This window comes from Dromaius novaehollandiae, chromosome 4 (assembly GCF_036370855.1).
Source record: "Dromaius novaehollandiae isolate bDroNov1 chromosome 4, bDroNov1.hap1, whole genome shotgun sequence".
In the NCBI taxonomy this organism is placed as follows: Eukaryota; Metazoa; Chordata; class Aves; order Casuariiformes; family Dromaiidae; genus Dromaius; species Dromaius novaehollandiae.
The window spans coordinates 58,606,385-58,620,113 of record NC_088101.1 but is presented as its reverse complement, the minus strand read 5'-3'; the positions used below and the strand labels follow the sequence as shown (position 1 = coordinate 58,620,113).

The following is a 13,729-nucleotide window of genomic DNA, read 5'->3' as shown; positions in this document are numbered from 1 at the left end:
GTGTAAAAACACTTGTGAACTAGATGAAAGAACTACTTAAATGCTACTTTTTATTAGATAGTTGTCATTACCTGATTCTTCCGTCATGATATGCTGGTGTTCCCCCAACAATGGATTTGATAAAGAATGGTTTGTTCCCAGTATGTTCTTCATAACCTCCTACAATGCTGAAGCCAAGACTTCCTGCTGTATTTCTTCGTAATATGATTTCTTTGCAGCTGTACAAATACCTGAAACAAACCAGTTCAGTTAGTGTCTTACGATTAACTTAGATTCTGATGGATCATTAATGATTCATCTGCTTTCTCATATACTAGCAGAGTGTTTTGAAAACATGAAATAGCATCAAAGTTCCACTGTATTCAACACACATTTTCCTTCTCGTTTTGTAGTGCTGTAGTCTACAACCAGTTAACCTAGAAGTACAAATTACTACCTATTCTTGGCTTTAAATGATGAAATCAGTTGGTTCCTGGGACAATAGGTAATGCAAGCATTTCAGTTGCAATTGAAAATGATAGAGAAAAATATTTTAACTGAGACTGGATTTAATATTTGTAAACCATAGCTCTAGAAAGTGCATTTCACCTACCTGGTACAAGTTCAATGGTTTGTTTTATCTTCCAGATAAGAGCCTGTATGTATGTGATAGTAACTTTCATAAGTAGTCAGGCATTAGGACATATATTAAAAAGATGGATATGAACTATGATGCATGTCAAAACTAAAAAATTTCAAGGCCAGTAAAGTAAGCCAGAATTACAGAAGAATACCAGTAGAAGGAGGAATTTTCAGCTTTTACCAAGTAAGGTGGCAACTTGTAGCTGCAGCATGGAAAACCAGAGAAGTATATTGTACATTTGCGTCCTGGAAGGACAGTGTTATGGAGCAGTGATATTGCTGTCGAGAAGATAGCTTGTCCTGACTATAAAGGTTAGTGCAGTATTTTATGGCAAATGATAGGAGATCTGCCTCTCCCTCCTTTTGTCTTTATGATACTAAAAGTTAGGGTAATTCGAAGCTTAGTTGAAACAAGGAATAGGGGACAAGGTAAAGCAGGATGGGTGGGTGACTAGACTCTTACAGTGTGTTCGCATATTGCTCAGAGTATGTTAATTTGAATAACTGTTTGTTTTTTAACCAAGGGGGAAAAAAACCCATTAATTTCATTAGATACACAGCAACAGAAATTTCTGGCCTTAATATTTAAGCCAGTCCTCATTATCAGTTTGCCCAAGAATGACTGAGGAGTCTAAAAAATCCTTTTGCTATTCGAAATCTGAAATGTTAGGCTGGCCTGCAGCAAGTAACCCTTACAAATTTTATTCAGAGCCCCGTTAGGTTTCTAATCAAGGAACTGCTGACCCTTTTTGTACAGAAGGGCAACTTCACTTAATTTTATCTTAATGACAAATGTGTCTAGTTTTTAAAATTTCATTTGTCAAATAATGCTTTTACTGTGTTTCACAGCAGGATTTTTAGTAGTACTACATTAGTCCCCCAGGGTCTACAAATAGTCACCTGCTGCCAGGACGGTAGGTATATAATACTTGCACAAGAATTTGCTGGCTGCTAATGTAAGAAACAGGTGACGTTTGGTTCTTTCATCGGCAGCCAGGGATTATTACTTTACCATCTGTGGGCTTTTTAAATGTACAAAATCACTTAAAACCTTTATGTTCGATGGTACTTCTCAAGGTCATGACCAAGCAATGCCAGGATTCAGCCATTAGTAGTAGTAGTGCTATAACCTAGTGTTGATTTTGGGAGGCAGGGGTCTGCTCACTGTCTGAAGGAGGACATTGCTGAAAGGGAAAGGTTATAGGCTCAATCCTAATTTCTTAAAAAGCAGGAGTCTGCCACGTAAAGACACAAGAGAAAAACATAGTGAGAGCAAACAAGGCATACATTCTGTAAGACTATCAATTACCTAGTCTCCATCAGACTGTAAAGCATAAACACATACTTGCTATCAAAGCCCATGCTAGATTCAAGTAAAATACACATGGTACACTGGCAGTGGGACTACCTTATGGTCTACCTAATATTAGCAAGCAAAAAAGTATTTTTCCCTTCATGTAGTAGTTGAGTTTCAGTTGTCCATTGCCCTTAGGTCATAACTTGAATGGAAAGAACTCAATGCTGGAATGTTGCAGAACACACAACTTCGGTTTCCTTCAGGATGACTGAAGTGGAGTCTACCTCCCGCCAGGATTTTGATTAATTTTGGAATTTAATAGCCAGCGTAACATCACTGTTTCTCTGATCATCTTGTGATGTTCCTACCTTGCAGGTTTGCAGGGAGCTACTGGTTAAAGCCAGACTGGGAAGTTATTCCCTGTCATTGGAAATCAGACCTAAAACTGCCTTATGGGTATAGCTGTCATCAACACAGCTGTTCTGTTGTGGGGTTGGTTAGGATATTACTCGGTGAAGGTATTCACTGACCCTCTCAGTCTCAGACTAAGCACATAGTAGTGGCCTGACCCTGTTTGGGGAGGGTGTCCCTCTCGATCTTTACGGACAGGACCAAGCACATCATTGGATTCTCTGTATCCCGATGAGTCCCGATGGACCCTTATGGGTCCAGCCATTGAAACTTCAGGTTAGTTTTTTTAGTGGCAGTGCTGTGTGGGCAGTACCCAGCTAACTCAAGACCTTGATGCCTTTACCATGTGTGTCAATAGCTGCATTGACAATCAGGTCCCACTATATGAAAGCTTTTTCCAGGGAAGAAAACCACTGCTATGCCAGTGTAGCTGTTACCGAGGACATGCTGTAAAGCACAGCCTTACAATTATTAAAAAAAAAAAAAAAAAAAGAAGAAAGAAAGAAAAGTTGATTTCAGTGATCTTATTTACATCACAGCTCAGAGAGCTGTACTGGCCAAAATCTGGTGCTAGTAGATGCTAACAGCTGAGCCTGGGGCCTGGAAACAGCCGTGCTGCCAGCGGGAACGCTCATGTCATTCCCTCAGGTTTGTACTCAGGAGCACTAAGAGTTAACCTTAACTGGCATAATTATACAGTGCATTTGCTGTTGCCCAGCTATTTGTGTAATTGTGTGACAAGATGTATCAGGGACTTGAAAAATACCACAGGAAACGGAAATGGTCATTTTTCAGCCAAATCAGTTTTTTCAGGGGCTGCACCTCCTTGCCTCATCCCAGTGCTTACAGTGGCAACGGTACCAAAGAAATGCCCACAGAACTACAATCTGACCTATTTAGGTTTGTTTGCCTTCTAAATATTAGAAATTCAGAGAACACTACAGTTTTCTTCATGGCCCAGAGACATACCTGGAGATTGACTTTGGACAGAGTGTAAGTGCATACATTGTATTCACTCCTTTAACTTGATCTTTCAATACATCCATCCTATGGGATGGAAGGAATAAAAATGGCCATGTACCATACACTGGCTATTCATTAACGCTTTCAGAAATGTGGAAAGGATGGTGGGAGGCAGCTGTACACAGAGCTGAACAGTGTGCAATGCGGCTCTTCTTTGCTCTGGCTAGTTCAGCGCATAAGGAAAGCCGCCTGCTCTGCCCAAGCAAAGGGTCTGGGTCTGCTTACAGTTGTGTAGTAATAAAGACAAGCTAAAAAAGCACCACAAAGAGAAAATGAAACAGTGCTGTACTTGCGTCATCCAAAGATACTTAGTGTGTTTGAGTAGATTAGTTTTCTGTTGTAACCCAAGACGCCCTGATCTGTGCATCTTGACCCAGTTAAACAGCCATAACCCACTAAACTGCAACAGGTCCAAAGAGAGCCATCTTCGTTATTGGAACAAAGCAATTTACAGTTTACTGCCTCTATGCGTAAATACTCTAACAGAGTCAGAAAGCCGAGGACAAGGAGTAATTTGTGTGAGCTTGCCTCAGATTCAGGACCTGAGGATAAACTGTCTAGACACAGAATCCTATCGTTAGAAATGCTGCATCTCAGCATAATTTACTGATGCACAAGGAATTTAAAAGCATTTTGACTGCATCACCTTCATTTTTAAAGCCTTATTTTCAAGTAACTAAGTATAGAAATTCCTTGTCTCTGTTCCTAAAATATAATTAGTCTTATGATTCAGGAATCAAAATCAATTTGACTTCAGAAGGTCTTCAGCAATAGCAGGAATGAAAAACATGAACTTTTCCCCCCCCGTTACAGTAGATAACTGGCAGGGGAGTGGACGAGTATTTGAGAATTGCTCCCATCAAAGCCCTGCAGCTGGGATGGAGTTAACTGGGGAAGTTTCTGCCCTAATTCCATGGCTTAGATTCATTTCTGCCCCTGGTTTGCAGAATGACTTTGGCCAACTGTCTTTCTCACCTCACTCTGCAGATGAGCAAAAGCACTCGTGTGAAGTACTAATGTTGTAAAGGTTATGACAGGCTGATCTATGAAGTAGTTTTAAGTGCTCGCTGGAGGGAGGAATTGTGAGGAGAGAAGAGAAAGGAGAGCAGGAAAACAAGCGAGAGTAGAAGCAACATCACTATGCGAGGGCAACGTTTCTCGCCAGCTGCTATGCGTTATTTTCTTTGTGCATGCTTCACAACAACGTTCCCCTCAAACAGCAAATGAGACCTGTCTTCCTCAACAACAAACAACCAAACCAGCTCCTCTGAAGTCAGGCGTCGGGCTGGGATGCTGCACTCCCCGCATCACTCTTTCCTACCGCCTCCCGGCACCTCCGCTCACACGCACGCCAAGTTTTGACAGATGTCAGATGCACATGTGCCTCTATTTTATAACCACCACACATTGGATTGGACTACAGAAAGAACAGAGGAGTTGTTTGTGTGTTATCAAGCTGTATAAAAATGGCCAAGGCCAAATTTAAGATCTCACAAGAAAAGGGCAGAAATTTAGGTGAGACCTGCCAACCTTAAATTACGCGAGACAGCTTTTGCAAGGCTTTGAGCTTCCGTGCACAGAGTCAGATAACCTCTCTCTGATTCTGCTACTGACTTGCTCCACAAAAATGGATAATTTTCTCGCAGTGTTCATCTCTCTTATCTGTGCCCATTTCTGTAACACGTATGCAACCTTGAGAGAGGGCCAGGTTCTGCACTACAGAGCATTACACATTTACCGTACACCAGCCTAAAAAATAAAGGATGTTGCAGTTAATCGTGTAGTTATTATTAACATTAGTCTGTTTCTACTTCATCAGCTCTGGGCTGAGATTTGTAGACTCCTGTCAAAGTCCTTTAGCGCTTAGCTTATCTCAGGGAGCTCATTTTATAGTACCATCCTTCACAGGAGTTTCAGCAGCACTCACAGGTTTTTTAAACACCAAAGGCTCAACTCTCCCCTTAGTTTGCTCATCAACTGTCTTGCACAGTGAGGCTTCCCCTGGGCTCCCTTCCTTGCTTGGTTTAAATAAATCATCTCACTGCATTGCCATTGCTTTGTAAAGCCACATCTTTCCCTCATTAGCAGAATTAAAAGAATTCACCATCCAGCCTCTTCTTTTTTAATCTTGCCTGTTCCTGGCCTAGTAGTTTTACAGCCTTTTCTATGTATTTATTTTTTTAAGGTAGACATGCCCTGTCCTGCCCATCTTCCCAAACACCTTATGATCCTGCATAGTCCTGATTTTGACATTTCTAGTTTTCAGTCAGCTGTACCAAAGGTTCTCAGGTTCTCCCACGTTGGAGCAGTCCCTCCAGTAAGCGGTATGGCTTTACTATTGGCATCACAATTTTAATTAAATAGCTGAATCTTCACCATCTGGCCCCATCATTGCACATCAGGCGCCTTTAGGAAGATGGACCTGTCAGAAGTGTATTTGGACAGCATCATTTCCTGGGACAGCCTGGAAAATGTCGCGAGACTTTGGAAAATACCTTGATGTCTACTGGGATGTGATGCTTGCCAAAAGCAAACTGGAAGCCAGACAGGGAAGAGCTAAATGCTCAGACTGGAGGGAAATGAGTTAATACGATACGTGTTCTGGTGAGGGCTGAAGGGCTTCCAGATGTCTGGTGCGGGCCCCAGAGAAGCAGTACAAGAGTATCAGGGTAACAGCATTCACACTGGGTGAGACTGAAGGGTCTGATAACACCTAACGCGCAAGCCCAAATCTGATCCTTGCCTCCCTAGTCAACCAACCAACCACTAAGGATGAAGTATGTGTTTGTTACTGTCAGTTCTGATCAGTTTTGGTCCCTGTCCTAATCTGACTTTGAAACCAGCGTACCAGTTCAGCATACTAATCCCGCATTTTCATTTGGCAGAGAAGGGCCGCACTGTGCACGCAGTTGCAGCTGGGGATGGAATTACAATGAACTTCCTGTTTTCAGACTCGCTGACACTTGGGCTAATTTTCCTTTAGACTCAGGGGTGGGAATTGCTGCACACGTGCAGCCTTTGCTGGGGGAGGACAGTGAGCTTAGATACTGCTTTTGAAAGCGTAAAACCCTCTTTTCCTCTCGCATGTCAAAGCAGCACTGACTGTCTGATGTGAGCACTGGGTGCAGGTCTGTTAGGACTGCGGGGCTCTGTCCTTCATCTCGGTTACCTAATGCGGACATTGAGACTTCAGGCGGCTGCTGGTAGCTGGTGACCAGAGGGCACAGGTTTTCGATGCAGCAGGGCACAAATGTTTGAGCCCATAGAGCAATGGATGGTGACTGAAGGCAAGATTCAGCATTGCAGTTTCAGCATCCATGAGACCTAGAGGCCGCTTGCCATCTCTCTGCTAGGAGCATGGCCTGAACTCCAGTGCCTTCATATTGCTGTGGAGGTGGTTGAGCTCAGGGGTGCAGAAGAACAGGGCAGGAGTGAGACTTTCCTAGGCCTGCCCCTCCGCAGTGAGACTGGGGGAGAAAAGTGTAGCATTGCCTGAGGCAGCAAGCTATGGGCCATCAGTTACCGCCTCTCACCAGAAATAAGAACCTCGTCCTCTCCACTGGAGGAGGAATCTTTCCTCTGAGAGGGAGGACACGCAGCCTTCCTCCCACTCCATCCGCGCTCGAGCACTGCCCACGCAGTCACTAGCCCCAGAGCAAGCTCCAAAACACGCCAGCACAAGGCAGGGATGTGTTGTTTGGCCGTCACAGCAGGCCTTGCCGCAAGGTATGGAAAGAGCTCGAAATGGCCCAAGCCACAAGGAGGGAAAGGGTCCAACTTGCTGTGTGAGCACAGCCAGCGAGGACAAGCCCCAAAACCATGCCTGTGGCAAAAGCCTGCTTGTTCCATGGATCATCTTTTCATGCCCTCTCTTAAAAGAGAAAAAAGAGGTATTCTGAGCAGCCAGCAGCTTTAGGAACATGGGTAAAATTAAGTAGTAGGCTAAATTCCTCATTCCTTGAACTCAGGGGAGAGAAGAGGGGGTTTCCCTCCGTTAAGAGTATAAATTTCAACTGTGAGATGCTAGTTTTGCGTATTCCCAGATTCACGACATATCCTTATTAAGTATTTTGCCTTAGGCAAAACGTCTCTGAAACTGCAGACATGCACCGGGTCCACCAAGCGCGTTTGAGAGGACGTAACTACATGTGATGTGGCTTTTATTATTTTTACCAAAATGACAACACAGCTGCTTCCTGTATATGACAAATGTACTTTTTTCAGTCGGGGGTGGGGTTAAAAGAGGTGATTCAGAGATTCTGGCCAACTGCACGCACTCTGTAACATCTGGGCAAAGCCAAACAACACAGCTGCGTTTAGCTGGCGCGAAGGGCCGTGCGGCTCACGAGCCGCAGGAGGGGTAGTGCTGCCTTCTGCAGGGTGGTCGATCCAAGGCCCCAGATCAATGAGCTCCTGTATCCCTACAAGCTTCTCCTTTCCCTCCCCTAAGTGCCAGATATGACGTAGAACAGAGCGGTTCAGGACTTTCCTCCCTTGCAAGCAGATCTACGTGTCTGTTTTTCCATGTACACATACCCGCTTACAAAAGGGAGGTAGTTAGAATAAAGTCTGTGACAGAGCCTGGATTTAATTAAGATGTCAGAGCAATGAATAAAGCCAAAAGAAAGAATAGCCAAAAAATATAAATCTTTCCTCCCACTCTCCTTCAGCAAAAGGATGTAGCTTTTGGACTCACCGCGGCAGTCCCAGCCACATAACCCAGGAGGGCGACCACTCGCTGCTCTCGGAGGCGCTGTGCGTGGCCTCGGGGAGCGGCGCCTTGCTCCTCTCCTCCTGGGGGTCGCACGCCTTCATCTCCAGGGCTTTGAGCACCACCGACGAGTTGGTGTTTTTCAGCAGGGCGACGGCCTCGCTCCGGCTGACTCCCGTCAGGTCAATCCCGTTCACGTTCAGCAGGATGTCACCTGAGACCAATCACGTGGATCAGAAAAAATCCTGAAAACGTTTCTAAGACCCACTTTCCCCCTTAAAAAACAAGTGAGTCAAAACCGGGCCAAGAACTTGCTGCCTGATGAGAGTGTTTGTTAATATTATCATTTACCACGAATATGAAGCATATGCTAGTAAACATGCCATGAGCATGAGAGAAGGGACTAGATCCCCATGCACAGCAGCGAAGCCAGGTTGGACAGAGGCCTTCGTTGTGGTTTCTTGCCATGTTACACCCTGCGTCCAGAGCCAAAGGACATAACTTGGTATGTCAGCCGAGTGCTAAACGGTGCTGGCGAATCTTTGCTGGAGCAAGGGGAGGGCCAGGTCCTCTCCTGGCCGTAGCTCGCCGCCCTCAGCCCGCGAGAGGCCGAGCAGCAGGGGCACGGAGGAGCCTGCTTTGGCTCGTGACAGCCCTGCCTCCGGATGCGCCAGATGCTCTGGATGCTGAGGATCCAGCCTGCACAACCGCTACGCAAACACTTGAAACCTCAGGCAAGGACTCCCTCCCACAGCCTGTGCTAATTGCAACTCCTCTGCCTCAGCATCTCTAGATAAGGCAGGCAGTTTCACAGGGACTTGATGCTAATTTAGGCTTTTGAAGTGCACTTCGAACTAATGCCTTCTGTATTTAACCTGAATTTGAAACCCAGAATCTGAAAGCTGGAAGGTGGTTTTCCCCCAGCACTCTCTAAGCTGAGGACCGCCACTCCAGCTGGCTCTCCATAAAGTTTGCTTTATAGAATAACGTATTATTATTTTAATGTTAATGCCTGTTTAAATGGCCACAAGCCAAAATGCCTCTGCATGCCTTACTTATAATATATGCACAGCAGCTTTAGAGAAAAATGCAAAGATGACCTCAATTACTCCGGGGAGAGCAATAAAGCCATTATTAATGCCATGCTATTGCTCGAAGACACAGTCAGCCGCAGTGCAAGGTGCTGCACTACCCTCTGCAGCGTGCTCCGAAGCCTGGCCTTCCCGGGGTGCTCCCACCGTGCGCTGTCCCCAAGCTCCTCACAGCATGGGCTGTACTTGCTGGCACTCCAGGCAGTGCTAAGTGAATGTCAGCCTTCGTCGCGGTCTGCCCTGAGCAGGCAGACAGCAGTCTAAGGGCTGCTCTAACATTGCTTCATATATGATGGCAATTCTACTCCTGTATTTTTTATCTCTCCAGAAGTCAGAAATGATATGAAAAGCACAAAAAATTGCGTCAAGAAAACATTACGGTTGCACAGTGAAGCTCTCAGTAGTTAGGAGATGATGGTACAAACTCATTTTCCTGTGCAAAATTAACGTGGCTCCTACTTTAATATGCCTTCATCACATTTCACAGCGACAGTCACTGCTGCTTATTATAGCTTTTCTGGTAGCTGACTTGAGACCTTCTTCTAATCTGACATGTCCCAACAGAAATCTGTGGGACAGCTGTAGGTGGCAGGGTGTGATGCTCTTTCACCATCCCCCTGTTCTTCAAAGGAAGCCTTTGAATTAAAGCAGGCCTTCAAAAACCCACTGTTTTTACCTGTTTTTATCCTGCTGTCTCTGCTGATAACTCCTCCAGGTTCGACGCTTATCACATAGATAGGCAAATCCCACTCCCGGTTCGTGGCTCCGCCTGCGACAGTCATTCCCAGGGATTCGGTGTGATCTTTCCGGACAGCCACAACCTTCTCGTGGCAAGTGACGGCGTGCAAGGCACTCTGTGGGGGGAAACAGCAAGAACAAATGCAGTGCAAGGCACTCTGTGGGGGGAAACGGCAAGAACAAATGCAGTGCAAGGCACTCTGTGGGGGGAAACGGCAAGAACAAATGCAGTGTACACGCAGACCTCCCTCACGGCTTAGGCATTTTCTGCCGAAATGAATATTTATCAGAAAATACTGAGGGAAGAGCAAAGCACTTCACAACCGCCTGCCGCTCCTGGCCAGACAGCAGGTGTGATTCTCCCCAAGGCTTTGGCCTCTGTGGAGTCTGAGCTATAACCAAAATAACCCATACTTTAGTAGTTAAAGTCAGGCACTGCTTCAACCAAAGCCAGAAATGTTTTACCACTGGGACTGATGGAAGCAGGAATTGGCATTTGAAATGTACGTAAGGAATTTGATTTTCAAAAAACAAAACAAATTTTTCTTCTTGATGCTAGGATCACCAGCAGTCCTCATGTCTTTGGGTATCAGGTCACAGTTCTTACCTTGCTGCTTCCCGTCTGAACATCGTCTATGTAAGTGACGGGAAATAGTACACCTGGGTTATAGGAATGAAACTCTTGGGGACAGAGTAGAAGACATACACTTCACTCGCTGTTCCCAATTTCTGTGTTTCTATAGAAGGTACTGGCTGAAATACAGTAGAAGAATATGTATTTCAGTTCAGGAAATGAGCGGGACTTTTACAGAGTGAAGAGCCAGCAGCTCCTGGAGGACTGCTCTTATTCCTTGGGCTTAAAAGGTCACTGCTTGGTGGCAGCCGTCTCTTCTGTCTGGGGACAGTCATTCATTTCCTTATCCTTCTGCCCAAACAGGAAAAGTTACCTACACACAGCCAGTCACACAAATAACGAGTGTATAAGTGAGGGTGAAAAGAACTCACAGGTGGTCTCTGGCGCGAAAGGCAGCACAAGCTCTAGCACAGCCTGTGAATGGAGAGTCGCCTGAACAAACGCATCCAGCGCTTACGGGAAAACTCAAAGAGACAAGGACTCTTTTCCAGAAAATCTGGATTTAAACATTAACTGCTTTGACTTCCTTAAGTATTTTCATAAACCGTGTTCCTACAGACCCCAGCCCCTCTTGCAGAAACAGCACCATCCATTCCAGACTCATTATGTAGATATAATAGACGTGCTGCTAAATACATTTCAAATATTAAAAAAAAACCTCATTCACAAGTGTGACCTCACATTTATAATATGCAAAAATAACCTATAAATCTCATTTACAGCCACATTAATCTCTTCCAAGAAATCCAAGATCCCACAAAGACATTCCACCTCGGTTCCCGGGCCGGCAGCCCCGCGAGCGGTGCAGTCAGGCCTGTGGCTGCTGCGGCGATGACTGCGGTAGAGGAAGGAAGACAGCAGCAAGAGGTTTTTATGGGAGTAGGAAGGAAAAAAGGAACCGCCTCAGGGGGGATGCTGTAGTGTGGGGACGAATACATGGAGGCGCTGTCTATACATGTACTGGAATGGTTTCCGTTTCAGTTTTGCGGGGTTTTGTTGTTGGTTTTTGTTTCGTTTTATACGGCAAGGCGGGTTATCTTTTTGTTTTGTGCTTTTTAAAGGTGTGTTTGGTGGAGCTGCCAGCATTTCTGTGATGCAGCATCAATACCTAAAAGCAGAACCTTTCAGCAGCTTAGCAAGGCATTTCAGATGCTTGAGCAGAACGACAGCGACAGCAGGTGCCACCGAGCTTCAGGAACAAAAAAGCAACGAATGCCCAGAAAAGGGTGCTTAGTCACTGGGACAAAGCCAGTGACCAGGTGCGGTACAGTGGTCTGGATGTATCGCCTCTGACCTGGGCACAGCACCGGCGCAGTGTCAGGGTAACTGGGTTTATGACTTGCAGCCAAAGCTAAAAATTTCCAAAGGCTACAACATGCCCTCTTTAGAGATGTTCTATTCCAGATCTTTTTTATCCTTCAAAAGATCATCTATATCTTTGAAGTGTAAATGTTTTAAACATAGTTGTTCCATCTTTGTGCAAACTAAACTTCATTTTATCTTTCATCCATTTTTGTGCAAAAATGTCCCTTTCCCCTTGCAAAGGAACAGCTTTCCATCAGGAGAAGGCCACTTCCCAAAGGAAGCAGGATAGAGGCGCTACTAATTTTCCCAGAAAATTTCCCAGAGCATTTGAGATTTTGTAGCAAAATAAGAAATTAGAATTAGGTTGGCAACTCGAAACAGTCAGAGCAATCCTGTTACTTATGCTATGTCCATTATATCTGACACGAAAAATGCTCCTGATAAACCAGTTAATGCTCTGTTTTTGCAGAATCAGTGCAGAAACAAGCAGCTTTCAAAGCAGTGCTTGGGAACAAATTATCATGTTACATTTCAGTGAAAATTCATAAAAGTGCTGATACTCGTATGCTCAAACACATAGGATCAGTTTTCCTTTGAAGCTACTCTTCCACATGTCATTTTTTATATGACTGTGGATAGAAAGGAATTAGGGTGACTCGGCTGAGCGGAATACAGTGATGAAAGGAAAGTAAAACCTTTTTCAGTAAACACACGTAGGGCGTTCTTGGAGGTACTACTGATAACGAGGACACCAGTTAAAAGGCAATGTTTATCAGTGACTGCATTTCAGTGCATTTTCTTCTAAACAATTGTCCTTCTCTGTCATTTTGAATTGACCTTAGAGGTCAGGAGTAGGAAAACATAGCAGTTCATCCCTTCCTATTTTTAATTTTTTTGTACGTTTACCATGAAATAAATATTTACGGCAGATTATCACAGCCTCTAGCCATGACGCATCTTGCAGGCAAAGGACGCAGCTGCGCCTGGTTGGAAAATGTGGTTCACCTGAAGGCTAACCTACAAATACGGTCGCAGAACATCATCTGCCTAGGCAACAGGGCGACAGACTTGTTTTGCTGAGATACCTTGTTTAGGTGCTGGTTTGTTAGAAAGAATAGGAGTAAGAAAACAGTTGCAATTAAAATCGAGTGCTATGTAATTAATGGCAAAGCTCCCACTGACTTGAAAGAAGTTGAAACTGGCTTATTTATGCATTACAGCCCTGCTTAACAGCCCCTGCTGCACAAGAAGGTGTTTCTGACATCTTCTCTTTTCTAAATCCAGGCAGCAGCCGCAACAGTTTGGGCTTTACCTTCTCTGTCTTTGTAGATAGGAGAACAACTTAATGAGACGGTGCACAGGGCCGCTGCTGCAGCACGCCATGCAGCCTGCGTCAGCTGCCACCGGAGAAGGATGTGGTCATTACAAACTGTCCTCCTGCTTCTTTAGTGTGCTGTCGGCTGGATGGCTCTTTGCCATTGGCATTGGCCTGAAAGCAAGCCGCTTTCCTGCTCTTTCCAGATGGAGGCAGGCTGTCATGAGGGCAATGACTTGGCCAAAAGGGATTCCTGAGCCATTATATGATCAAGACAACTGCTGGAAGCTCAAATTTACTCTTGGCACCGAACACAGCCTTGACTTGGGAGCAAATTCCAGCCTGTATTTACATACATGTCCTGCAAGGGAGCTGATTCTCTCAGAGAGATCATTCTTGACTTGTTAATAGCACTTCCTAGGCTAAGCTCAGGGGAAAAAATCCCTTAAATTAGTAAGGAGTCAAGTCAGTTAGCACTCTCTCTTATCAACTGCATGTGCAACAACAGTGCAATCCCACTGATGGCAGCAGGTAGCAGATTCATCAAAGCATGCACCCATAGACACCTCCCTTGACAGTAAAG

At 44.9% G+C, this 13,729-nt stretch overlaps 1 protein-coding gene across 3 annotated transcripts in view; it reads right to left on the bottom strand.

Moving 5' to 3' along the window:
• Nucleotides 1-13,729, bottom strand: part of LNX1 (ligand of numb-protein X 1) — a 90,091-nt gene that overhangs the window by 1,134 nt on the left and 75,228 nt on the right. For all 3 annotated transcript variants that reach the window (XM_026093747.2, XM_026093749.2, XM_026093750.2), the window contains 3 exons: nucleotides 9,831-10,008; nucleotides 8,049-8,277; nucleotides 72-230 (listed from right to left, as the gene is read on the bottom strand). In XM_026093747.2, the coding sequence (XP_025949532.2) occupies nucleotides 72-230; nucleotides 8,049-8,277; nucleotides 9,831-10,008 (566 nt within the window). The remainder of the gene's footprint in view (nucleotides 1-71; nucleotides 231-8,048; nucleotides 8,278-9,830; nucleotides 10,009-13,729) is intronic.